This window comes from Ambystoma mexicanum, chromosome 7p (assembly GCF_040938575.1).
Source record: "Ambystoma mexicanum isolate Mex_15411 chromosome 7p, UKY_AmexF1_1, whole genome shotgun sequence".
Lineage (NCBI taxonomy): Eukaryota > Metazoa > Chordata > Amphibia > Caudata > Ambystomatidae > Ambystoma > Ambystoma mexicanum.
In genome coordinates, this window is record NC_090939.1 from 752,188,073 (window position 1) to 752,215,757 (window position 27,685).

Genomic DNA, 27,685 nt, shown 5'->3' on the forward strand with positions numbered 1-27,685 from the left:
TAGGAGACTAAGCACAGGAGTTTTTCGGGCACCTCCCTTGCTTCCTGCCCCCGCCAGACACCCTGGAGCCAGAATCATGAATTGCGCCAAAGACAAAAAAAAAGACCAGGGCCATTTTGCCAAAAATTGCACCCTTGGGTGCTTTTATTGCAGCTGCAAACGCAGCCTGCAGTAAAAGCACACCACGGTTGTTAAAAGTAAACCACTACCATCAACCATTCATCCAGGAAAGGGTAACACAAAAATGTTACATGAGAAGCTAGACAAAGGTGATAAGTAACCTCTCCAGCACCCTATTGTAAGATAGTGTGTGCTGGGTCTAGAAAGTTACAAATGTAAGTAAAGCCAATTACACTTTACTGCTCTTGGAAACAGTAGTTTATCCAAGAGAAGGTATTTAAACCTTTGGGAACTCTGAAATACTTCCCTTTGACACTGCACTGAAGGTGCTGTGTGACACAATCTAAAAAGATGCCTATGGAGTTTCAGACTCCACAACCAAAAGAAATAGTGTTAAAAAAATCACATTAAAATACATGAGGGTGGGAAAAGGGTCTCACTCTCTCCAGGTTAAAAATTCAAGTCCTCAAAATCCAGCAAAGTTGCTGGGGGTCTCTAAGGCAGAGAAGAATTGGTACATTTCTGAGAATTCTCCCCAACAATCCCTCTCACCACACCTCTATCCTGAAGTCATCACTTTCTCCTCTCCTCCCAGCTCACCTTCTTCCCCCCAGGCAAAACCAACTCCAGCACTGCCACCCATCTTCTCGGTTAGCTGACCCATGAAGCGTGTCAGTTGAGGCTTTGACCGCCACTTTCTCACCTCCCCACCTCCTTTGGCTGACTCACACTCTGACACAGCCCGTTCCATGCTCCACTCTGCTGTATCGAATACTCTTGATGTCCTTTAGGGACAGCCACCCTGCTGGGTGAGTGGCAGCTAGGCTGGAATGAATGGGAGAGAACTGAATAAAAGGCAAGTCTCTTGGCTTGGAAGGCAGAGTCGACCACTGGAAGAAGGAACCGAACAAGAGCTTGAAGAGGACGGCTGCTGCAACTCCTGGACCGTTGGATTGCCCAGTGAAGCCATGCTGCAGGCCCGAATCGCCAAGTGCGCATCGACAGATAACTTCTCCCTTTGAGTTGATGGGAGCAATCAACTCCCAAGTAAGCCACCTGGACACCCATCTCGGAGCTGGTTGCTTTTCCTCATTGTGCTGAAGGAAACCGTAGAGCCAGGGAGAGGGACACCAGATTGTGTGCGTTGCTTGTAAGCTGGCCTAAAACTTTTGGAAGAACGTCTGGACTCCCACGAAGCAGGACTAACCAAGCCTGACCCCACTCAGTTGAGTGCGGGACCTCCGATGTGAGGAAAGTCCACCTTAACGGCCAGGAACCACGTTTGTTGCTATTTGCTGAACCGCAAGGAGCTGAAACACAAAGCGGCCACTGAAAGTAAAGTTTGCCGTTTGCCGGCTTTGACGGTGCCAGTACAGGAGTTCCCCCGAAGTCCTACCTCTTGTCCCCACCACTGAGGCCCAGGAACAGTGAGATCTACAGAGCTATACAGGAACAGAAGTCTTCAGCTGCATCTTTTTCTTCTTTACTAAGGTACTGTAAAACTACCCTAAGAGAACTTACCTCTTACTGTGGAAGTGCTTGTAACTTCTGCAACTCACAAGTCTAATCAGCTTGTGGCCCCACATTTGATTCTTCTTGTTCTCAAAGACTCAGAAGAACTTGTGCAAAGACTTTTCCATTTACTTAAAGTGCTGCATCCTATACAAAGACTTTAACCTATTGACTTTCTTAGCCTATTGAATTGAATGACTCTTCTCAGAGCTATCTGAAAGTATTTCCCTGCTTGTGACTATTTGTATTTCTTGTTTTCTAATAACTTTTACCTTTTTACTTACTTTTTAAAGAGTTTTCTGTATGCTAACAATAAGGTATTAATGTCCCCAGCACCCTTTTTACTGAAGTCACCTGTGGTGCAACCCTGAGTGTAAGAGTCTATTTGAATTCCTGTTACTGTGAATCTTTGTCTAACTCCACTGCAGCTCACATTTCCCCTCTTGAGATAAGCCTGGCTGCTCAGCACGCTACCAGAACTGTGTAGTACCAGCTTATACCAAAGGTTGGGTTGCCTATACCTGTAGTCCTAGTTGTGTGTAGTGTTCCCAGAGGGTACTGCATTCAAACTTTGCCTAACAAGACACAATAACGCAAACATGCAGATTTTGCCTTTCGCCATCACAAGCCCTTGTCTCATTGTATCCTGCTTGTTAGCACCACCTGCCCTTCTGTAAAGGCACTGGTGCTTCCTTGTAGCAAACTTGTTGGTACTATCCTTTCCTTAAATACACCTAAATCCCTGCCAGCTTGATTGCACAGACATGTGTAACTGAGATCAAGCAAGCACATTTATGCACATTGATTCTTGTAACCTAGGATTCCACATTGATAGTACTAGCACATTTAGCAACATTAAAACACATATGCAGTAAGCTACAACTCTAAATCTGTGAATGTTCTAAAAGGTAGCTTGCTGCAGAATCTTTTCTTTGTGCAAGCTTCAGACACGCATGCTACATTTTCCTGTTAAATTCACAGGATTACTTAGAACATCACATTCACTCTTTATGCAGCTTGTTACTTGACAAGATAACTTTTCAACAATTCATATTGTGTACTTGGCTTATACCTATTGAACCGTCCTCTGTATTACCTAAGCGCTGTAGTACAGGCGGCAAGTCAACGGGATGGAAACCGCTTTCAGTCTCCAAGAGCAGCAGGGCAGGCACTGCTAATCAACTCGGCAAGTGTAGGAGAAGGGCCTGCCAACAAACGGGAAGTTGCCGAACACTGTTCCGGCTCCAGCTGCCCCAATCTCCAGTTCTCACCTCTGCTCCTTCACAGCGGCCACGTGCCTGCATTCCCCAAAAGAACCAGCCAGCAGCATGGGCCGAGGCAGAGCTAAAGCCTCCATTAATGACATGCCCAGTCACGTGAAAGGCCAGGACTACACAGCCTCATGGGAACTGTAGTTTCAAGCACGGTCCGGGGACCCAACGCTCTACACCGCCAGGGCTTATTAACCCGTGAGTTGTGGCTCTGACTGCATATGTCCTCATGACAAATGCTAGCACCCCAATTCCTCGCATTGGATTTGGCAAAACTTCAAGGTCTTTCCTGTTCACCATAATAGGTTGGTCTCCCAAGACACCCCCCCCCCCCCCAAGGGTGGATTTTGGGAAGTTGTATCTTAACACCAGTGAACGCAGGACCCATAGCCATATTGGCCACCATAGAATTGTACACTCTGGGTCAAAAAGGGTTACAGTGGCAAGAGGATATTAGTAGAAGTTCCTATGGACACATATAGGTACGTAAGAGTTACCCCTGGCGTGGTAGGTTATGGATCGAGTGGAGAGCGTGGTCACTAGTAAAAGGCTGAAGTTCACATTTCTCAGAAGTGGTTGGAGAGGAAAGGTTAAAGTCACCGGAGAGAGGCGATGTTTAGCGGAAAAAGAATCAAGGAGATGCCCAAGTTCATCCAAGAATGGTCCAATGGGACCTGGACTGCGATGAGTGGTGATGATGTGAATTAAAAAGCAGTAGGAGAGATCGTAGCATTTGAGATTTCTGAGCACATGAGGCAGAGCTGGAGGCAGACACCTTCTCTCTGCCCGCAAGTTGGACGAGGAAAGGGAATGAGGAATAATTTGGAGTCTTGTACATCTGCCTAGGTAGCTGGATTCGGATGGAGAAATCCAGGTTTCGGTGATGGCAAGGAGATCTAGGAGGCGACAGCTAGCATGAAAGTCTGTGATGAAGGAAGTTTTGTTGCATACAGACTGAGCATTCCAGAGAGCAATGTTCAGTTGATGCGATAAGGAAGAATAAAGACGTTGAGTCTCAAGGGTACAGAGCCGATTTGGATAGGTGTGGTTTCTGGTCTGCTTTGTTTGAAGTAGAAGGTACAAGAGATATTGGGATTTTAGAGACGTGAGTTTTATGATATGGATAGGAAAGGAGGATGTTTAGAGAAAGTGTTAGGGAGGGGTGAGTAGGAGTAGCGGGAGCGAACGTGTTGCATGTTAGTACCACAGTGTGCAGAGACAGCATGTTAGCAAGCTATGGCTACCCACAGGTGCCACAGTTGGGAAGACGCAGGCTTGAAGGCGAAGAGGCTGGTCTTCAGTCTTTACTTTTCCGCCGCTTAACTTGGACACCACTAGGGAGTTCGGATAAGACCTGTCACACTCTTGTCACCTGATCGCCTAGTCGATCGGTGGTTAATCTGTATGTATATTTTGCTGGGATGCTGGTATAATGGCTGCCCTTACTACGTAGGGTGTATTTTAAGTCATTTGACTTCTTGGAGGTAAGATTGACAAAAACAAAAGACGGTAAGGCAAATAGGCAATATGTCATCTAATGTTTAACTACATTTTTCTCTCTGGACACAGGTGGTGGATAACCAGGATTAATAGTAGATTGCCTATTCTTGTCTAAGCTCCTCCAACTACTGGCGGGATTGGGTGCTAGTCTCGATGATTCAACCACAACTATTGGGTGGTGACCTAAAGAAGCCAAGGAATTAGACAATTTGCCATGATTTTGGAAGGTAACCATGCCCATTATTTTCTGGCCTCCATTTTAAAATTCTATTGTGTACTTCTTACAGTCCTGCACATAAAGCGAAGACCTCCTACATTTTTTCTGTAGGAGGAAAGAGTTGATGATGGACTGGAGTTACTGCAGTGAGTGTGGCCAATTTACTACTAACACTATTTTAGACTTTCACCATTGACAACTTAACAGTTGTCAATGGTGAAAGTCTAAAATAGTGTTAGTGAAGAATTCTTAGAAATGTGCTAATTCCCTTCTACCCTAGAGATCCCAAGCTCTTTTGCTGGACTTTGGGACTTTTCATTTTTATCCTGGAAAGAGTGAGACCTTTTTCCCATTCTCATGTATTTTACTTTGATTTGAACACTGTTTCTTTTGATTTTGGTGTCTGACAAACTCCATAGGCATCATCTGTTTGCATTGTGACACACGGCACCTTCAGTGCAGTGGCACAGGGAAATCCCTTAGATTTCCCAAAGGTTTAAATACCTTCTCTTGGTTAAACTATTGTTTCCAAGAGCAGTAAACTCTTGTAACTTTGTAGACCCAGCACACACTATCTTCCATAGAGTGCTGGATGGGTTACTTAGTATACCCTTTGTCTACTTTCTCATGCGACATTTTTGTTACCCTTTCTACAATTAATGGCTGGTGGCAGTGTTTTAATTGTTCCTACCATTGTATGTTTTTACCGCAGGCTCCGTTAGTAGATGGAGCATAGAGCACCCATGGGTACCCATTTTGTCAAAATGGGAAGGTCTTCTTTTTTCGCCATGTTGTACAGGTCCTTGAGATTTATTCTGCGCTCCAAAACAGGTTTGGCCCCTTTGTTCGTTTTGTCTGTGGCAGGGTAGGAAGCGAGAGGGGTGCCCAAACTCCCTGTGCTTAGTCTCCTTGGTTACAGGAATGCACCCAAAGGTGATTGGCCGGCTGACTGTCCTTGGAGGACAGCCACCCTGCTGTGTGAGTGACGGCTAGGCTGCGAATGAATGAGAGAGACTTTCATAAAAGGGGAATTCTCCCCTTGGGTTAGTGGGACCAATCGACCCCCAAGACTAACTCATCTGGAAATCCTCTTTGCTGGCTGTACTTCCATTGCTGCTGCAGAAACCAAGTTCCAGGGACCGGAACACCAGAAATAGAGTTCATTTTTTTAAGCCGTACCAGAGCTCCAGGAAGAACCTCCTGACTCCCTCGAAGCAGGGCTGACCAAGCCTGAGCCACCTCAACAGAGTGCTGGACCCCAGAAGCAAGGAATGCCCAGAAGGTGTCCAAGAACCGCTTTGGTGCTTTTCATGAGATGCTGAAACCTCTGATCTGAACTTTGCCCATTGCTGCCGCCGACCTTTGAATGTAGTGCCGGAGTCCCAGACGTCCTCCCTCTTGTCCCCACTACTGAGGCCCAGGAACAGGATCTGCCATTCTACAACAGGAACAGAAGCCAGCTGGAAACCATTTCTGCAGACCTAAGGTACGGTGAACTAGGGGATACTTTCCTCTTGTTGTGTAGCTTGCTTGCTCTCAGTTGAGACTTGCATTTGCTGCGTTTTTGCAGAGTTGCTTGCAGTTTTGTCCATCACAAGCCTCCCAGCTTGTGGCCCAACAATGATTTCTTTTTCAACAAACTCTAACTTTGTCTAAGACTTTTTACTTACCTTCAAGAAGAACTTCAGCTCCCCTAGACTTTGCTCAATCGACAGTCTCCCTGGCTCCCTAAAGACGCTTCTAACATCTGACTTTGTGTTTGATCTGTCCCTCCAAAAAGTCCTTGTTTACGTGTATAGCTGGGAAATGGTTAATCTTCATTGCATTGGGGGGGGGTGTGGGGTCAAAAGTGCTTACCTGTTTGAGCAACTTGTTAACCATTGTTTCCTTCCCTAACATTTTCCTTTTTGACACCAAACTCTGTACTGCTCTAAATGTACCAGTGATATGTCAATGTCCACAGTTTCCTAGTTATTGAAGTCACCTCAGGGTGTAGGAAGTGGTTGTGTGCCATCCCAAAAGGGTACTACTGATTCATGGAAACTGTGAGTGTGTATTTTGAAGTATATTTTAGGTGTATTTTAAGTGTTACATATTTTCTCCCTTCCAAAGAAGGCTTATTGAAACTGATTGTTAAATTAATAATTGTTTAATCCAGAAACCTTGTGTGGAAGTGTTATTTGGGTACTTGTCATTTTGAAACTCAATGTTGCAACACTACAGCTCACATTGACCCCTCCTGAGATAACCCTGGCTGCTCAGTCACTCTACCAGTGTGTGTAGTCAGACCTATACCAAATGTTGGGGTTAACTATTGCCGAGAGGATACGGCTGATGCAGTCTCCCACAGGGTACTGCATACAATCTTGCTTAAAAACATTTTTAAAAACTGCTTTTTAAAGTACCCATGCATAATTTGCTCTGGTTGTAAGAGAACAATTGAAATTGTGCTACTAAACCTTTATTTTATTGTAAAAATTGTAGTTTCGGTAACCAATAGCATTCTTTGTGTTTTCCTCCCAGTTGCCTGTGTCCCTTGAAACTGTGAAAAAGATGCTAGATTCAGTGTTGCAGGAGCTTGGAGAATATGTTGGAGAGGAGCCTTCAGCCATCAATAATGAGTTTTCCCAGATAGATACAGAAATAGAAAACACACCATCTCCAACAAAGTACTGTTCATCACCAAATAAAAGTTATAAGGTGAGTGCAGGTTGTCTGTTAAGCTAAAGCATGTGTCTTTCTGTCGCAGCTAAAGGTAAACAGGACCTTGCTTGAACACACATGGTTCACAAAATCCTCAACTCAAACATTAGCTGCTGTAGAAAAGTTATTTTTGATGGTTATGTTCCTGGTTTCCGTTTTTTCCTTTCTCATTTTAAATATTAGTTTTGGGATGTCTCTTCCTAAGATGGTTCTTCTGTTTCCATCTGCCCTACAGTGATTTCCATTAGGAGTTTAATAAAAAAGAGAGCAAAGCAGTTCTGAAATGTGCATTTACAGAAAAGCCTTAAGAATGCAAATATTACTGAAATGTCCATAGGATCAAGAGTAACATTATTTTTATTTACATTATTTTTGTAATGCAAGCTGTTAAACCAAATAGCTGATTTTGGCTTTATCATGTTGACGTTTTGGTTATCTAATTGTCGCGTGTCGTTCCCAAATATCAACCTGGCTAATAATAACTCTGTCCTTGTGCTCAGCTCAGAGAAAAGTCTAGCATTCTTCTAAAGAGATGGATAAAGCTATCGGCAACTGGACTGGACACAGAGAACGTCTTCCATTGACCAATTCAGAACCGATATGGTACAATTATTTTTTTTTTCTCAGTAGAGGGCGCTGTGCGTCAATGTCCCTCAGAGGCCTCCGTCTCCATGACGTCATCACAGGTATAAGTAGTCAAGCGCAGTGTCCGTTGCTCAGTTCTGTTTTTCCGTGCTTCATGAGCTTCGGGAACGTAATGCTCGGTTCTGTGAAGAGATCGTATATCTTTGAGTTTTTTCATGAAAAATCCTTCGATCCAGATGGCGTCTTCATCAGCTCCATCTACGCCCGATCCGGCTTAGAAAAAAAATGCAGAGATTGTGGGGGCAAAGATGTCCTTGACAGACCCACACAGGTTCTGTCTGTGGTGCCTTGGGGCAGAGCATCCAGACTGTGAAGAGTGTTTGTTTATGACGGTGAGAGCCTTGAGAGCGCAGTGGGAAGTTGGAGAGAGGTAAGACTCAAAGATTCATTACCCCTACCCAATGCAGCCGAGACCATCGTCTCCTCAGCGTAAAAAACACCCCCGTTCACGATTTCGGAGCGGATCTCACCATTCATCCGCTTCGAGGCATAGTAAGAAAAGGCGTCATACATCGCCTTCCACCACACTCTCCAGTTCACCGGAGAGAGTTACATATCCCACCAAGAACAGCTCCCCGGCTCAGTGGGAGGTATTCCGTAAAAAGATGATAAAGGTGTTTGAGAACGCGGCCTTGCCCACCTCAGACACCTAGTGGCGATATCCCAGGAGAAAAACCTGGTAGAATAAGAGCCGTGAGTCTTCAACCTCGGCAAAACAAACTCCTCCAGAGCATGAAAAACCCTTGCGTCGAGTAAAACCTCTGACGTACAAAACATTGTCCCTATCGGCTCAGATGTTGAAGCCGAAGTAAACGCCAATCTCAATACCCTCGACTACTTCATCAAAGACATCGATGTCAGTCGATTCTATCGACGAGCTTGAAGCCAATGAGGTCTACAATTCCAAGTATTTCTCCACCTGTAGTGACTGCTATTGCCCCTTCTTCATTGGAAAAAAGCTACATACCTTTTTCCCGTTCAGGAAACTTTTTCCTCATTTTATGTGGCGGGAGAGGATTCTGATGCTGAAAGACCCTTTGGTCTGGAGTGTGGGAGGCTTCCCATACCAGAAGAACTGGTCTCAGAAGAGGCTAGATTGAAAGACCTGCAGCACTCCTTGCAGGAAGCAAGCAGACTTTTTAAAGTCTGTCTTCGATCTAGAAGGAGGAACAGCCCCCTGAAGCGGATTCCCCTCCATTTGGTTGCAATATGGCACCCAGAATGTGCCAAAAGAGCTTGTATCTGAAGAATCAAAAAGGGAAGACCTGTGTGATACTCTCCAGTTGGCTAGTGGTCTTGACACCTCGCCTGAACTGGAATTTGGCAGGCCTGACCTGAGCATGCAGATTTGTCCTATAAAAGCTCAGAGTATGAGTTGGAGCAGAGCTTCTCCTACATATGAACAGAACGACATGATTGACATTCTGGACCAGGGTCCTCGGAAGGACTCCATTTTGCCCTTCCATATGGCCCTGCAGAGGAAAGTCACTGCAAATTGGGAGGCACCAGAATCTGGACTGCAGTTAAAAGAAAATTTGCAAGGAAGTAGAGGCCTTCCAGCAGTGATCCAGATTACCTGACCAAGCACCCTACATGCGAGAGTTTGATGGTTTAGGTGGCCACATCAACCAGGCAATCGGCTTCCACCACTTTCCCACCAGATAGAGATGACAAGGGGATCGATGCATGGGCACGTAAGGTTTTAACGGCAGGCATGGCCTTGAAATCTACCAATGTCACTTGTACTCTTTCCAGGTTTACTTACCCTCTGTGTGACTGTGTTGTCATGGTGGCTGATCACATTCCGGAAGGCGTAGAAAGTCGGCTTCCTTGCTATAGTTAAGGATGGTAAGGAGGCAATGAGAGAATGTCGCCAGTCAGGTTTCGATACTGCTGACAGCATCTGTAGATCCATGGCTGCTAGCACCATGCTACGCAGATTTGCGTGGCTGAGTAAGTTGGGGTTTGCACCGGACGTGCAAACTAGACTGCTCAACATGCCCTTTGACGGCTCGAGGTTGTTCTGCAGCAAGACAGATGAGTCTGGAGAAGTTGCAGACCATGAAAGCGGCGGCTAAATCCCTTAGTGCCTCAAATAAACAACCTCAACATCCCTATTCAGGCTCATTCCTGGAGGGGGTTGGTCCTTTCGTTTCTATTCAATTCGAAGAGGAAAAGGACAAGCCGGACAAAGATTTTCTCATGGTGGATGAGGAAGGGGTGCTGAATCAGCCTCAGCAGCAGCATCTTTACCCTCAGCCGCTACTGCAGCTGCCTCTAAGCCACAAGGCCTTGATCCACAAGACCAAGGTGGGAGGCAGAATTTCTCAGCATCTGAACGAAGGGTGGGGCATTAGTTCAGATGCTTGGGCACTGGAAACGGTAGCCCAAGGTTACTGCCTTCCTCTTCAAAGAAGGCCTCAAGATCATCCTCCGGGATACAACTCTGTCAAAATTCCAGTTCCGCTCCTTGTGCAGGAAATCTTAACCCTGCTAGAGAAAGGTGCAACAGAACATGTGCCTGTTGCAGAGAGGAACAATGGTTGGTATTCCCCTACTTTCTGATTCCCAAGAAGGACGGAGGATTGAGATCCATCTTGAACTTAAAATAATTGAACATATTCAAAGTTCCTCAGGCAGGACAAGTTCAAGATGGTTACCCTTCGGGCTCTCCAACTCCAAGACTTGTTGGTATCATTGAACCTTCAGGATGCTTACTTTCATGGGCCAATCCATCTCAAGCACAGAAAGTACTTGAGGTTCGCGGTTGGCAGTTCTCATTTTCAATTTCGAGTTCTGCCATCCAGGCTGAAAGCCGCCTGAGGGTTTTCACCAAGTTAATGGCAGTAGTGGCAGTGATTTTCAGGAGAGGGGGGACGGGGGTCTCATCTATCCCTACCTAGACGATTGGCTAATCGGGGCTCGTTCACCCGAACAAGCCCAGGAACATCTCAGTATCACCTGCCACTCCCTTCAGACTGTGCTTCTCCCTCAATTACAAGAAGTCCCATATGATACCATTCCAAAGACTCCAATTCATTGGAGCAGTCCTATTTACTTCCTCTGGGAAAGCTTTGCCTCCCGAGGTGAGAGCTCAACACATTCAGCAGATGGTAACAATATTTCAGAATGCCCAGAATGAGATCCCTTCAATGGGCTCTCAGGAATCAGTGGTCCCAGTTCTCTGTGAATGTCAGACCAACTGCACGTTCCGAGCAAAGTCTCTCGACTTTTTATGGTGGGCTTGCAAAGACAACATTCTCAAGGAGGAATCTTTTTGGCAACCATGGCCGGAGATAACGGTAGTGACGTCACTCGCGGGGTGTGTCCAAACTACACATCAACCTTTTTGGAGCTGAGGGCAATCAGACCAGCGCGGAAGGCCTTTCTGCCCTCTTTCCGGGGAAAGAATGTCCTTAAAATGACAACACAGTGGCCATGTACTACCTCAACAAGAGAGGTGGTGTAGGGTCACTACCACTGTGCAGAGAGGCAATGTATCTCTGGTACTGGGCAATACAAGAAGGAATCTCTGTCGGCAGTTCACCTAGCCAGAGAGCAGAACACGGTGGTAGACGCTCTGAGCAGGCAAAGCAGTCTCCCACGAGTGGAAATTAGCTCAGGAAGTCCTTCAAGAGATCGTCCCCCTTTGGGCAACCCCTCAAGTGGATCTGTTTGTGACTGGTCTCAAACTGGAAGGGCGAATATTATTGCTCTAGGGAATTTCCCTCAAGAGGAGCTCTGGTAGACGCGTACTCTTAGGTCCCTTCCCCTTTCCTCCATACTGCAAGAGCATCCCTTCCAAGGGATGGGAGACAAACATTTTCACCAGAAAAACCTTCTTCCCCTTAAAATTTAGAGGAGCGTGGGGATGCAGCCCTGGGATCATGCGCTGCCCTGACTCCGTCACCACACACCAGTCCCCTTTTCCGCATCGACTGGAACGGGCCCAATTCACCAGTGCTCCTTGGTTTGGCTTCGCCCATGTAATTCCACGTGCAGATATTTGTATTGGTTTTATTTGTATAGTGTACCTGGTTCAAAGATAGCCGCCGAATAGAGGAGTCGCTTCCCTCCGTCCGAGCGGGAATAAAAAACGCTGAAAAAAGCAGCCAATTTTTATAAAACTGAGGCTACCTGCCGTAGAGGTCGGACCCCGGAGGGAGTGTTGAAGAACTAGTGAGCAGCACTGATTTCGAAGGTTCTTGAGAGGGGCTGTAGCTCTGTGGCGGCTACGTGGCGGGAAGATGCATAGCAACCGAAGCCCGTAGTGACAGGAGGCAGCCTGGAACGTAGTGGAGGACTCACTGGCTTGCAGCCCCGGCGCCCTGCTGTCACCACTTTGCTGTGGGCTCCTGCAGAGGAAATCTCTGTTCGAAATCGAAGCGCAGTTCGGAAAGTCTGCGTTCGGTGGAGAGCAGAAGCCCAAGGGAACTGTACCGTTTTAAGCCTGGTAAGGTCTCGGACAACTCAAAGCGAGCGGGGATTGGAACACTCTCCCTCGCGTCAACTCCTGGGAAAATTAGGTGAAATATTGGGTCCTGGGAGGATGCATCAGCCAGCGAGTGCAAAAGCAAGTTAACTAGACCGGAGACGAAGGAGAACCATGTGATTGCTATCGAACGATTTTCTTAACACACAGATCTCCGGCAGGCAAACCGGGTGGGAAGTGTAAGGACATGCACAGCCCAGATCCTAGCATTCTGGGGTGAGTCTGGTGTTGGGGCTCCCTGGGAGCTGCAATTGGAACCTTCACAGAGAAAGTATTGTAGTGCTGCCTGACCAAATGATTAAATAAACATAAGAGCAACCGCTGACAGCAGCCCTATGTAGAAGCGATGAGTACAGAGGAATGAATGCGAACTGCAGCGAATGGGATCCGAAGGAGTGCACATGCGAATCCTGGTGAAGAGGAGAACGCGGAAATAGCTGAGTCTGTCTGAACTACAGCATTGTGAAGTCCTGCGGAGGTCGGTGGAGATGGATTGAGGGTGATAATGGCACTGCCCCACCTTCCCCTCTCCCCTCCTTCCGCCATCCTTCTTTTGGAGTGTTTGCGCCGGTGGAGGGCATATATGGTCCACAGCAAGGAGGGAGTCCTGAGCTGTCTGTCTGATTGGGGCGGGGAAGGGAGAGACACTAGCAGCTGAACACTTTTGGCCAGGGGAGAATCACTGCATCAAGTATCCAATTGTAGCCTTACAGTGAGAAGCACCCACCCAGAGGAGGAGTCACAGGGGGATAAAGTGAGGCCAACTGATGAGGACTAATAGCGACTGGTAAAGGGGGTCACAAATCTATTTGCCCTGTTGCAACCACAAGATCACCTGAGTGCAGACATCAGCGACCGACCAACTGCACTATTTAACTCGGACCGGAGAATTCTGATGCCAGGAGTAAAATCCAGAAGTGCTTCAGGGAAGGCTAAAGAGGCTCACACACGCTCAGAGAGCCAAATTGAGAGGTGCTGAAAAGTCAAACAGTCAGAGGGAGATACACCACCCACTCCTCGACGAGATAACACGGTACTGGGAATCCTCAAGACACCAGCCACCATGGCCTCGGATAAGGAAGAACTACTGCACTGCCTGAAAGGAATGGAAGCAAGAATGACGGGCACGTTCCAACTTCAAATGGGGCAGATGAAAGAGGAACTGAAACTGGCCTCACAGAAAGAGGTGAATGATCTGGGGGAGAGAGTGAATGTGGTGGGATAAGGACTTTCCTGCGTGGCAGAGGATGCCAAACAGAGCAGCACTCTGTTGGAAGAAGTGGCCAGAGCAACAACCAATCTAGAGCTACAAGCGGAAGATTTAGAAAACCGGTTCCATGGATCGAACATTGGAGTCAAAGGCCTGGCGGAGACAGTTCTGGACGCAGACCTGCGGGACACTATCCAACAATGCTTCAGCAGTCTTATTAGCGATAACCAGCCTGAACAAATACGTTTTGACAGAATACATAGAATTGGCCCGAAAAACTAGCCATGGGCAAGACCCAGGGATGTATTGGTTGTCTGTACCTCATTTTCTCAAAAAAGAAATCTTGAAAGGAGCCAGATCGCAAACGGGCCTAACGTCAATGGAAATCATGTCCAGCTCTACCAAGACCTGACCCTCTCGACCTTTCATAAGAGGTTAATGCGACCGGTGACAAAGGCTCTGTTGGCCAAACAAAGTATCAATGGGCCTACCCCTTTGGCTTGATGTTCGCCTGGGCATGCAAGACTCTCCAGATCAGCACATGTGAGGAGGGGCTGTCCTTAATGCATATTGAAGAAGACTCAAATCTGGCATGAAGTGCTCTACGCCGATCTACCATGAAGGACTCTGCCAATCAGTGGGAGTGGATGACCGAGAGAACCAGGAGGAAAGATCGAGCAGCGGCCCTGATGGGCCCTCGCACGCAGGTGGATTGAAATGTGCGAAATGCATGGGTATGCGCAGCATCAGGTTTGCCATCATCTCTCTGAGCTGACTCTGAAAGGGGGAAGCATGGCTGCAAGTGATAAGTACGTTGGGACAGGGGCGGAGGGGGACCCATCTTGGGATCGTATTCTGGATATGGCAATATCCGGGCAGGGAGGGGTGTTTGGAGGAAAACTGGCCCAACACCCTGACAGGGAATTGGGGAGAGTCCGTTTGGACCCTGGCCGCAGAAGATCGGGTGGAGGAGGGGAAATGGAGAAGGAGGGAGGGAAATGGGGAAGGAAGGAGGGAGGGAGGGAGGGAGGGAGGTAGGGGCGGGAAGAGGGAAAGGAAGATGGAGGCAAAGAAGGGGAAAGGGTAGGCTGAAGTTCCTAGTTCATGGTTGGACCATGGGAGTTCATATCCCACCAAGGAAATGCTCATGGAGGCCCAGGAGCAGAAAACAAGGGCAACATACCCCACAGGACAGGTCAAATGGATGAGGCGGTAATTGTAACCCTGAATGTGCAGGGGCTGAACTCCCCAATGAAGCGTCATGCGATATTGGGGAGGCTGATAGAACTCCAGGCATGGGTGGGGATCTTACAGGAAAGGCATCTCCTCCCAGAGGATGAAAAGAGAATGTCTCGCATAATGTTCCCACAGCAATACTTCCCCTCCGGTGGGAGGAAAGCGAAAGGAGTGGCAATCTTGCTTAATAGAGAACTGGGCTTCTGGAAAGAGCACCTCCCTAGAGACCCAGAGGGGAGGTATTTGGGCCTTGGGGGATGAATCAGAGGGCAGAAATTACCATTATTGCACTGTCCGTAATGAACAGCAAGATGCATACATTGGGGAAGGTTTGTGAAAATTGGGAGGGTGGTGTGAAGGCCAAACAATAATAGGAGGCGACTTTAACCGTGTAATGGACCCATCGCTAGACAAAACGCTACCCGCAACATTGGCAAACGGGAGTAATAGGCAAGCATTGGGCAAGCTCTTTCAGGATCTGAGGGTGATCGAAACTTGGAGGTTTTTTTCACGAAAAGGGCAGGGAATACAAACACTTCTCCGCAGTCCATAGAGGATACTCTAGGATTGATATGATCCTGGTATCCGCGACACTGATTCCGCAGCTAGCGAGGGTGGTCATAGGGGTCCAATATCTCACTGATCATGTGCCAGTTATAGTTGGCATTGATATGGGGGAGGCAAAAGGGAACAGGCTAAAGCGGTGGAGCCTTAATTTAAAAAGAAAAAATCTTTATTGGGTTTTCAACTCAATTAAACAATAAGTAACACAACCATGCACTGGTCAACGTAAACCAAGCTTCTTCCCTCCTCCCCTCGCCATTTCTTCCTGTGTACCGCCAAGCAGTCGGGAGTGCTATCTGTGGCTACGGCTCTGATTGTTCCGTTGCAGTGGGCTTCATTGTCCCAGTCTCTGGTGGTTCATTTTGGCTTTGTGTCGGGGATTCATTCTGAGGTAGCACTTCATCTGTTGTCTTTAGATGTGTAGAGACTCCAAATGTCTGGGGGACGAGCGTGCACGGGCAGTGTCCCGATATAGCTGGAGTCTACGTCTCGGCAGTATGTGACGTCTCGTAGCCACAGCTGAGTGTTCGGTGGCAGACCTCTCCCCCAATTGCATGCTATTCATCTGCGTGCTAGGACAAGCAACAGGTTTGCTAATTTCCTGGTGTGTTCAGGTAGTTGATTGGTCGAGCTTAGCAAGGTCAGCATTGGGTTGGGGCTCAGTTGTACCCTGATCATTGTTGACATTTCCTCTAATATTGAGTTCCAAAACATTGCTATTTCGGGGCATGACCATGCGAGGTGGACGAAGTCTGCTTCCGGGTAGCCACATCGGGTACATGTGGCGATTGTCACTGCTCCCTGGGCATGTCATTTTGCTGGGGTGTAGTAAGTTTGGTGGACGTAATTGAAGTGTATCTGTTTGTATCTTGTTTATTGCCACTTTTTTCATGAGTCTTCGTATGTATGTCCAATCTTCTCCAGATATCGTGATGTTTAGGGACTGTTCCCATCTTCTCCCGTTGAGGTAGTGTGAGGGTTTTTCGGCCAGTAGAACTTTATAAATGTTTGTTACTAGTCGGCCCTCGCCTTGGGCTTGGATTACGCCATGTAGAAGTGGCCAGATTGGGGGTTGGAGTGGGAAGGTGGGGATTAGGGATTGTAGGGTGTGCCGGATCCTGTAGTAAATAAAGGTGTCTAGGGCATTGTTGCAGCCTTTCTCTCGAGCTTGTTGCACGGACATAAATGTTCCATCTGGGAAGAGATCTCCTAGTGTGTTCATTTGAAGTTTTTTGGTCCATTGCTGAAATACTTTTTCTGATGTGATTGGGATTCCCGGTATGCTTCTCACTGGGAGGAGTGGGGAGTATCTGGACTGGATTCCACTTCTTTTGGCTATTTTTTTTCCAGATTGCGTAGGTCGTGTACATGGTATCCATTGGCGTTGAGGGTAGTTGTTGTTGGCCGAAGATGACTGCTTGGAGGAGGTGAGGGGTTGCCAGGGCGCTCTCAATCTGTATGTAGGGTCAGATGAATTGTACTGTGTAACAATGGCTCAATGGCTGAGATATTGTGCCTGTGCTGCCGAGTAGTAGCTTTCTATGTCCGGAAGGACGCGTCCCCCTTGTGCTACGGGGAGAATCATGGTGGTGTAGGCCACTCTGGCAACTTTTCCCGCCCAAACCAGGTCCAGGATTATAGCTCTTATTCGATGGAGGAACCTTTGTGGTAATATTAGGGGGATATTCGTGAAGAGAGCGCAGTTTATGGAGGATTACCATTTTGGTTAGGGATACTCTGTACACAGTGTGAGTGTTTTCCCATCTGTTCACTTTGCCTGGGATTGTGTCTAGTGTGGTTTTGTAGTTGTCCTGCATAACTAGAAGTTCGATACCTAGGCATCCTAATGTCCAGATCCAGTCTCGACAGACTGGATCTGGACATTAGGATGCCTAGGTATCTAACTTTCGTGTGTTGCCATTTGAGGCCGAAGTCGTCTGCAAATTCCTCGGTTGAATCAGTGAGAGGGAAAATGATTGATTTTGAATTGTTAATTTTTAGCCCGGAAAAGTTGCCAAACTTGAGCACTGCTCGCATCGCTGGGTTTAGGTTTTATCGGGGGTGAGGAGGAAGAGTGCAACGTTGTCGGCGTACAGTTACACCACTCGTTTGTGTGGTCCTAAGGCGAGTCCTCTGTGTAGGTGGTATAGCCTGAGTTCCGATGCTAAAGGTTCCATAATCAGGGCAAATAGCAATGCTGGTAATGGGCAGTCTTGTCCCTCTTCGCAGGTGTATTTCTGTTGAGCGTTTGTTGCCAAGAATTATATTGGACGTTGGTAGTTTTATATAGGAGGTTAATCAATTGTATGAACCGTTTGCCGAGGCACATCCGTTCTAGTATGGCAAAGAGAAAGGGCCATTCAACGGAGTCGAAAGCTTTTTCAGCATCTAATAGGACTGCTACTGCCTGGGTTTCCGGGTTGAGGGCTCCCATTTACCCCAAACGTCCTTCTCAGGCCAAATGATGTATTTCTGCCTGGGACAAACCCTGCTTGGTCCGCCAATACCAATGCAGGCATTAGTGGCATCAGCCTCCTGGTGAGGATTTTCGCAAAGATTTTGTTGTTCAGTGATATAGGTCTGTAGGTGGCGCAATCTTCTTTTGGTTTTCCCGGTTTATGGAGAAGTATGATGTTTGCTTTGTAAAAAGTTGGCGGTAGCTGGTCTTTTTCTATGGCTTCCTCGTACACTTGAAGTAGGAGTGGGGCTAGGAGGTCTGCAAAGAATTTATAGAATTCGCCTGTTAGGCCGTCTGGGCCAGGAGCTTTGGTGTTCGGCAGTTCTTTTATTGCTTCAAGAATATCTTCTTTGGTGATGGGTGCATTTAGGGGATCCCGGAATTCGGCATTTGTCCAGTAGAGTTCTATTGTGTTTAGATATTGTGCTATTTCGTTGGGGTCCATGGTGTAGTGTGAGTCGTATAGGTTTTGGTAGAACTTGCGAAATGCTTCTGCAATATCTTCCTCGCAGTATACGAGATTGCCTGATTGGTCCATAACTGCTTTCGACTGTTGTGGGCTTTCTCTCTGCTGCGACCAGTCTAGCTAGGAGTGCTCAGTTTCTGTCCCTCTCCGTATTGACAAATCTTGTGGTGTCTTGCTAGGAACTTGACTTCTCTCTTTGCTGCTGTTCTGAAGGATTCTAGTTCCAATCTAAGCACTGCTAGTGTGCTGGCGGTATTTGCGGACAGTGGAGTCTGTTAGTGTTTTTAGGCAACCTTCACATGCTGACAGTTCTCTTCGAATGATTTTCAAAATTCTGTTTTCCTTGGATAGACGCACTCCTCTGATGAAGTACTTTAATGTCTCCCAGAGTATACCAGCTGATGACACCGAGCCCTGGTTTGTTTCTAGGAAGGTTTTCAGTTCGGTTTGCAGCTCTTCGGCGAAGACCTGATCTAGGAGGGAACCGTGTTTGAACCTCCATTGGGGTCTAACGGCGTTGCTTTGGGAGGTAATACATTCAAGTGTGATTGCTGTCTGAAAGTGATTTGGGTACGATCTGGCATTCGCCCCAGTGGAGTCTGCTGTGTGCTGAAACCAGTATGTAATATTCTTGAACTGGATTTATGGACCCAGGAGTAGACCGTATATTCTTTGGATTCTCAATGTCTGTTTCTCCAGATGTCTCTGAGATTATAGGCTTTGCAAATTTCTGTGACCTGTAGACTCGCTTTGGAGCGTGAGGACGATGTTCTGTGCGATTTCCTTGCATGGGTCAAGTGGTGTTGAGGTCGCCACCCCAGATTATTGTGGCCCCTCTGTTGGGTTCGAGGTGTGTCTGGACCCAGTCAAAGTTGTTGGGGCTGTCTATGTTGTGGCCGTATGAGTTGATCAGGATATGTTCTTCCCCATTTATGGTTGCCTGGACCAGTATTGTCCTGCCTTCAGAGTCTTTTTGGGTTTGTATCAGCTTGAAGTTGGTTGTTTTATTGACGAGCACGACCATGCCCCTGGCGTAAGAGGAAAAAGAGGCAAGTATCTGTGGCATCCCCATTCTTTAGCCCAGTGGTTTTCTGAGGTGGGGCGAAGATGTGTCTCCTGGATAAAGGTCACATCGTTTTTTTGCCGATGCAAGTACTGGATTATTTTCTTTGTTTTGGTTGGCTGGTTGCCCCCTTTGATCTTCCACGTGGCTAGCTTGAATTTGTCTGGGTTCCTTGAGTTGCTTGAGCTGAGAGGGTTTTGGTTGACTCACTTTGTGGGCTGGGTAGTCTTCCCTGACCATATGTTGTTTGATTCAGTCACTTTGGTGGTTGATGCAAGGTTGGCGATTTCGGTCGGGTTTGGGTATAGAACGTCTTGGTTTGGGTTGGTGCATGCTTTAAATTAACTCGTTCCAACTGGGAACTCTTTCTCCAACTTGCTTCCCGTCTTCCCTCCCCTTCCTCCCCCCAATGTCGGGCAACCCCCAGTCTGCCCGATGTTAAACCCTCCCCCTGCGGTAACTTAAACAGTGCTGTGCTCGGGGTGCTAGTGCCTTCCAAGAACTGCTGATCCCGAAGTAATCACAAAGATCATGTGCTCTTGCTTCTTCCTAGGGTTTTAAAATTTTGCAAAGTGTCTGTTCAATTGTTTTCATGGTGGTTCTCTCCCGTTTCTTTCTCTTTGCGGCTTGGGTAGATCTTGCAGTGGGCGGCATCCGATGTTGTCCAAAAAGGAATTGGCTTCTTCGGGGGATAGAAAGAACTGTGTTTTTTCTACTTGAAGGATGCACAGTTTAGCTGGAAACAGCATTGAGTATTGTATTTGTCCTTCTCGTATGCGACGTTTCACCCCTCCCAAAGGCTCTGCGTGATGCTTGTAATGCTGGTGAGAAGTCGGGGAAGATCTGGATTTTGTCACCGTCGTATTGAATATCGCCTTTGTCTGTGGCTAGCCTTAGTACTAGGTCACGATCCCTGAAGTTTAGTAATTCGGCGATGATGGGACGGGGTGCTGCCCCTGGAATCGGGCGATTGGTCGGTATTCTGTGCGCCCTTTCCACGGCAAATAGCGGGGAGAAGGTGGTCGCTCCTGTTAGGGAGAATTCTCTGTTAAGGCTAATTTCCCAAACCTAGTGAGTCCCCCAGCAGCTTTGCTGGATTTTTGGGTTTATTTTTTTCTCCTGGGCTATGGGGTCTTTTACTCCATAGGGTTTCATGTGGTTTTTAGTAAGTGTGTTACACAGCACCCTCAGTGAAGTAACGCACTGGTGTCATAGTGACCCCCAAACATAGACGCCATACCCTGGGACTGACTACTGTCTCCCAGGGCATGTAAAGTCACCATTGACTTTACTAGTCTTAAATTGTGAACAGAACCAGTACAAACCATCATATTGTGGAAGTACTGGTATGGATAATTAGATCGCGACTGGGTCTGTTTTTTCGAGGGGGCACTGTGCAGTCTCCCCCTGTCGAGTTTCTGGCTGGTGGCAGTGGTTACCACGGGAAATATTCCACAGGAATATTTCCTATGGGATTATCCCATTCATTTTAAACGCACCACTTTTTGGTACAATGTTCAAGATACGGCCGGGTTATTTAATATTCCCCGGTTGGGTCTTTTTGCCAGGACTCGGTTTTAAAATGACATTTGTGTTCGCCTCTGTAACTCCAACCCAAGTCGAGCCCTTTGTTCCACTTTTTGGTGGGCTTCTCCACAGAAGCCTCCAAAAGTGGTGCCACTCTGTCTGGGTCTACAGGATGTGTGGGGGGGGGGGGGGTTTAGGCACCCTGGACTGAGTTGCCTCTGCAACTCAAGTCGCACTCTTGTGTGATTGGCCCAGTGGTGAGCCGCCCGGCTCACCACTTAGCATGTTTGAGTGACAGCTATGACTGATGAATGGGGGTTTTCTGCATAAAAGCAGGACTTTGGGGACTGGAACTTCAGAAGTCGCCACAGGACCAAAGAATCCGAAGAGGGAGAAGCTGAGCCGACCTGAAACGACGCCACCGCCGGTGGAGCCCTGCTGAACCATCTCGCCACTTCCCAACAACAGAGAAGATCTTCATCCCGGAGAGTCTTCTTCCTCTGAACTGGTGGGGATAACCAGTTCGCCCTCTTTTTCGCCTTCCTGGATCGTCTCGTGGTCGAATCGCCCGTGCCTAGCACCCCGGCCGCCGGATAGCCACGTTTCACACTACCGAATAAAAGGGTAGTACCTTTTAACCGGGAAACTCTGCGGCTGGTTTCTTCCCTGGCAGTGCAACAACCTCCAGCTTTCCTCCACGTCGAGATCTTCTCTTCCCCTGGACGAAGCACCGACTTGCACTCGCTACCGGGAACAACTGCCACCGCTGGAGCTTTCTCACCATTTCAGGTACTGAGTCCCGCCTGGTCTCCCTTGCAACAGACTGTTCAAGGTGTCCTGTAAATCCTTGACTTTCTATCCTGGGGTGACTTGGGACCTACTAACTAACTTTTCGTGACTTGATCCAACCCTTTTTGAACTCTGTGCAAAGACTCTTTAAAAGTACTATTCAACTGTGTGATCTTGGACACATTCCGCCTTGCTCTCACCAAGAGTGGGCCTGGCCTATGACTTTCTTGCTCCTCAGTAGACTCTGCCTTTTCTGACTTGCTCTGGTTCTCCTAAAGTGTTGGTATTGTGTATTTTCCTAATTCTGCCTTTTTCCCCTCCCTTTTTAATTAACTTATTGGAGTGCCATCTTAGGTTAAGGGCTCACCTCTGTCTGAAAATAAGTGGTGTTTTAACTAAGACTTGTTCAATAAGTGATCAGGGATGTATAAATATTAATAGTGACTGTGTTTGAACTTGCTTGCCATATTAGTGTTAGTGTATTTTACAAAGTGTGTTTTTAAATAATTATATACTTTTATACCCAAGCTCTGGACAGTTTTTGCTAGTGCTACTGTATTTTGGTACCTATCTTGTATAGTCTATATACTGTTTAACTCTTCTTGAGAGAAGTCTGGCTGCTCAGCCACAGCTACGAGGTAAATCTGGGTGGTACAGACTGCTACCAATTGTGTTTACTGCCAACACCTGTAGTCTTAAGCCTTTTGCAATGGTCCCTAAGGGAACTGCACAGGTTTCTGCCTAACAGCTCCAAAGATATCTCTGCACATCTGTTCTATGAAGTCCTCCATTTTTGGGGGGGGGGTTTGTTGCTCTTACTCCTACCAGCCTAATATTGTTTCAATGGCTGCGCCCTTCCAAGTCTTCGTTTGTGGCTATGATTTCTTTCATCTGGCGCTCTAATTGGGTCACCTTGGCCGACAAGGATGTGGTGGTGTCTTCTAGATCTGAAACTCTCTGCTCAACATTGTCTAATCTTTCGCCATGTTTATCAAGACGGTGTTGTATTCTGTCAACTTTTGATGAGAGGGAGTCGATTATAGAGTCTAGGTTTCCTATACCTGCCTTGAGGTCGAGAAGGATTTCTCGTATATCGAGGTTTGGGGTTTCTGCCATTTCGGTGTCTTGTTCCTTTTCTGGTGTTCTGGTGGGTCCTTGGTTTGGTTGTTTGAGGTTTTTTGCTGTGGCCCCTGTCTCGAAGGTCAGCTTGCTTTGCGACTTATCTGTCTTGCCCATCCTGAGTCTTTTGTTCTCACGATTGTGTATGAGGCAGTAGAAAAGCTAGGGATTCTCTGGGTGGCGGGTTTGGTGTTCTGAGTTTGGATATTTAGTCAGTATCTGCTGTCAGCTCACCTTGATATCTGTTTTTGTTTCTGTGGCCGTTTCCCTGTCTTGGGTGGTGTTGCCTGGGTAGGTTTTGGCCCTTGGAGAATGTCTGAGATCTGGTGGGGCTTTTACTGTGAAACTCGGGTGTTTTCTTGGCTTTTTAGGGTATATTACATCTCTGGAAGACCCTGGTGTTCTGAGGGTGGCTCGTGGGTGATTGTCATTAATGGTCGGAGGAGTCTCCCTTTTCTTTGTTGGTATCTGCCAAAGTGCGGTGTATTGGTGCAGGGGATGGCAGGCTGTACTCAGCTCCAGGCTTGTCTCTTTGTTTTGGCTCGCGGTGTGGGCGTAGTGGGGAGAGTACTGCATATTTGTTGGCCTCCGGTGGTGGTATTCTTGTGGGCGGAGGCGGGGTGGCGGGTGGAAGGCACCAAGCTGGGTGGTCACTGGGGTGGGCTGTTTCGTTGTCCGGTCCCCTCTGCCTGTGTGCGCCGCTGGACTTGGGGTGCGGCCTGGAGTAGGACAGGAAGGGACGCCAGGGTGCGGTGCTGTTTCTACCTGGGGTCCGGCACGTTGTTTCTCTGGGCTACGGTGGATTCCGCCTCATCTGTCACCTCTCTGCTGCTGTGTGGGGCTGGAGGGCAGACTGCGTGTAGCAATAACTAGTGCCGCCCTCACGCTGGGGCCTGGCTAGTCTTTGTTCAGGCGAGCTCCCTACTGTCTCCGCCGTGTCAGTTTACACTGGCTCACGCCGCTGTGCGGGTCTGGAGAATTGATGGTGCGTAACAGTGCCCCGCGCCAGTCTCTTGCTGGGGCCCAGCTGGTCAGTTTATTCGGGCTCCACACAGCCTCTGCCGCGTCTACAAGCACGGGCTCGTCTGTTATGTAGAGCTGGGGAGTAGACGGAGCGTAGCAGCACCCCGCACCGCTTTTCTATTGGGCCTTAGTCGGTCCGTTTGTTTGGGCGGGCTCCTCACTGCCTCTGCCGCGTTTGCCGGCGTGGGTTTGCCCCGTTGCATAGGGCCGGAGGGACTGGTGACGTGCTGTAACGCCCCACGCTGATCTCCTACTGGGGCCCAGCTGGTCAGTTTATTTGGGCGGGCTCCTCACTGCATCCGCTGCGTTTGTCGGCGCTGGCTTGCACCGCGATCTGGGACTGGGGGGGCAGCCGGCACACAGCAGTGCCCCTCGTAGCACTCTTGTTGGGTTCCAGCTGGTCCGATTTATTCGGGCGGACTCCACACTGCCTCCGCTGCTTCTGTTGCTATGGGCACGCAGGCTGCCACATTCTTCTACTCTTGGGCTGCTCAGCGGTTAATACGGGCGCTTTCGGGGGTGGCTGCCGAGAAGCCCCGCTGATAAGACACGTCCGGTGTCCGGCTCTAGTGTTGCTGCTGCGTGGTGCAGCTATTGGGATGTGGCCTTTCTCCCTCCTTCTGCCATGTCGGTCATGGCATTGGCGGGCGGCGCTGCTCACTGGGCCCAGCCGTTGGTCCTCTGGCTGCTTGCGGGTGGGGGTTCAGGAGGCACACTTCGTTGCTGAGGGGAGGGGGTTCAGAAGCCTGTAGCATTACGTTTTCAGGATATTTGTTCGGGATCCGTGCGGAGCTCACTAGTGAGCCGCCATCTTAGATGGCTCTCTAGCGCCCTCAATGCGGCGGAGCCTTAATGAGTTGATTCTGAAAGACATCAAGCTTAGGGCTTGCATGGAAGACGATAGCTAACTACTTCAGGGAAAATGATAATAGGGAAGTGGACTTTAAAACTGTTTGGGATGCAGGGAAAGCGATGATACAGGGGAATTAATTTCGCAGGTGGCATTATAAAAGAGAGAGGGGGCCTTAGTAACGCAAAAGCTGGAGAAGGAACTAAAAGAGGCTGAAAGCCAACACAAGCTTAGGCTGACTCAAAAATCACTTGGAGTACTTAAGAAAACCACAGCGCATTTGGAAGCCCACATGGCTGATAGGGTAGCACAAACACTCCTGCGCCGTAAACGGTCATACTATGTACAGGGGGGGAGCGAAAAAACATACATGCTAGAAACGATCCTTTGCCAGCTTTCAGAGGAGGAAAATTACGAACTGGGAGGCGTGATAACGTCCCAGGAGGTCAGCGATGCAATTACCAGCCTACCGGCATATAAAACCCCTGCTCCCGATGGGCTTGGTAGTGGGTATTATAAAACCTTCCGTACACAACTACTGGTGCCATTAGTAAAGCTCTTTAATGTAATCAGGGAAGAGGGATCATTTACTACAGATAGAGGTAAATCCACGACTCTATTAATACCGAAACCCGGGAAGGATCCTACTGAATGTGCTAACGACCCATTGCTCTCCTGAATTCGGATGCTAAGATCTACGTTAAGATCCTGGAGACTAGATTGGGGAAGATTCTTCCTGGAATCATACACGTGGACCAAACGGGGTTCATTACAGGTAGGCACACTCAGGATAATGGGAGACGGTTCTTAAACCTCATTCAACTAGGCACTAGAACGGGTCTGCATTTCTCAGTGGCGAAGTTAGACGCCAGGAGAGCGTTTGACAGCCTGGACTGGGTGTATCTGAAATTGGTATTGAAGAGGTTTGGGTGTGGGCCAATTTTCATTAAAATGGTGTTTGCAAATTTCCAAATCCCATCTACGTGCCTCCGGGTTAACAGACAAAACTCAGACCCGATCAATATACGTAGAGGCACGAGGCACAGCTGTCCCCTCTTCCCTCTAATATTTGCAATGGCAATTGAGCCATTTGCAGCACAAATAAGAAGAGATCAAAACATTGAAGGGGTAAGATGTGGGGAAACCAGAAATAAAATTTCATTATATGCTGATGATGTCCTGCTCTTTGTGTCAAACACTCAGGACACTCTGCCCAGAGCAATGCAAAAGTCTGTAAGAATTTGCAAATGTTTTGGGATTTCACATAAATTATGGGAAATCAAAAGCTCTGAACATAACAGAAGAGCAAGAAACGATCACCAAACTTGAATCGTCACTCCCACTACTCTGGGAAAACGAAATGCTAGAATATTTGGGCATTAGGCTAACAAGAAAGTTGATAATCTATGAGGCAAACCTCAAACCCCTATGGAAACAGCTGCAAGAAGATCTGCGCAGATTGGACAACCAGGAGCTATCCTGGTTTGCCACAATGGCAGCGGTAAAGATGACCCTACTCCCCCGTATGCTCTACGTCAATAGCTGACTCCCAGTGGCGATCGCGCCCGCATTTGTAAAGTCCTGCAAACAGCAATATCCGCCTTTGTGTGGCAAGGTAAGAGGCCCAGGATCCAGATGAAGATTGACGCATCCACCCCCACCTTCCTTGGGGGTCTGGGAGACCCTGATGTAGAAAGATATATTCAGGCGGCACATGTAGCACCTATGTTAAAATGGGCAGGACAAGAGAAGAATCAGGGGTGGATCCAGTTAGAACAGGTGGTCACTACGCTTGCTCTGAAAACACTGCATACCTTTGCCCCCTGCAATCGCCAGGGAGGGGGCAAATTGCTCAAATCCACTAGGATCGCACTCAGTAGCTGGGACAAAGCGTTGGGGGAGGAACATTACCTGCAGACTGGTCCCTCATTCCCCGATAGCGTACAATCCTGAGTTCACCTCTGGGCTTCAGGCGAAATTCTGGGAGGGATGGGCAGCTGCAGAAAATCTGACCTTAGCAGATATGTTCTAGGGGGGGGAGGGAGCCACTATCATTTGAGGAATGCAAACGAAAACTTGGCATTGGGGAGTAAGAAAGATATACACAGATCAGACACTGGATTACACACCCGGCAGTCAAGAGCAGCCAATAGAACTCTGATGGGCCTTGAACTAACAATACAGGAAGGGTCAACCAGGTAAGGAGTCTCCAGAATCTATTAGCTGTTATACTGAAGTTTGTCTACCAGTAGGGCTTTGTCTAAGACCAGCTGGGAGAAAGATAAAGGGGAAATGATCACAGAAGAGGAATGAGGGCAGATATGGGTGAGGGCACATAAAACCTCTAAATGCATAACAATCCAGGAATCGGCCTACAAGCTGTGTTACCGATGGTATGTCGCCCAATCGACTTCATAACATTAACCCTTCCGAGAAATGGTAAAGGACAAGGAGCCTCATTACTACAGACCCAAGATACTTAGGGATGCTAATGTCTGCTAAAACCCGGAATTAGAACAACTTAAGTGACTAAGAATGCTCGCAAGCCTTGATTAAAGGAGAGCTCTGAACTGTTTAAGTTTGAGGGGGGGGACGACGTTGGGGAGGGCTATTTGAATCTTTAAAAACCTGCAGAGACATTATGTGACCTTAACAGGAATGTTGAAATGCTTTGAAATGTGACTGCTCATGAATACATCATAATTATGGTTCTCTGTGCTAATCTGCGGAATAAATAAACCATGTTAAAAAAAGAAACAATGTAGAAATGCAGCACTTGGATGGAATTTTACAATTACAGAATATACAGTACAACATGGATGGCAAATTAAGCAAAAAGTTAAAGAATGTACAATACTAAAAGCTAACATAATATTTTCCCCTGTATATTTACAAAGAGTGCAAGGTAATTAACAATCGC

At 47.7% G+C, this 27,685-nt stretch overlaps 1 protein-coding gene across 1 annotated transcript in view; it reads left to right on the forward strand.

The window, feature by feature from the left end:
• The window catches only part of LOC138526300 (E3 SUMO-protein ligase RanBP2-like), a 1,418,318-nt gene that overhangs the window by 694,412 nt on the left and 696,221 nt on the right, over nt 1-27,685 (forward strand). Inside the window, exon 16 of the mRNA XM_069636875.1 lies at nt 7,144-7,320. Coding sequence (XP_069492976.1) covers nt 7,144-7,320 — 177 coding nt within the window. The remainder of the gene's footprint in view (nt 1-7,143; nt 7,321-27,685) is intronic.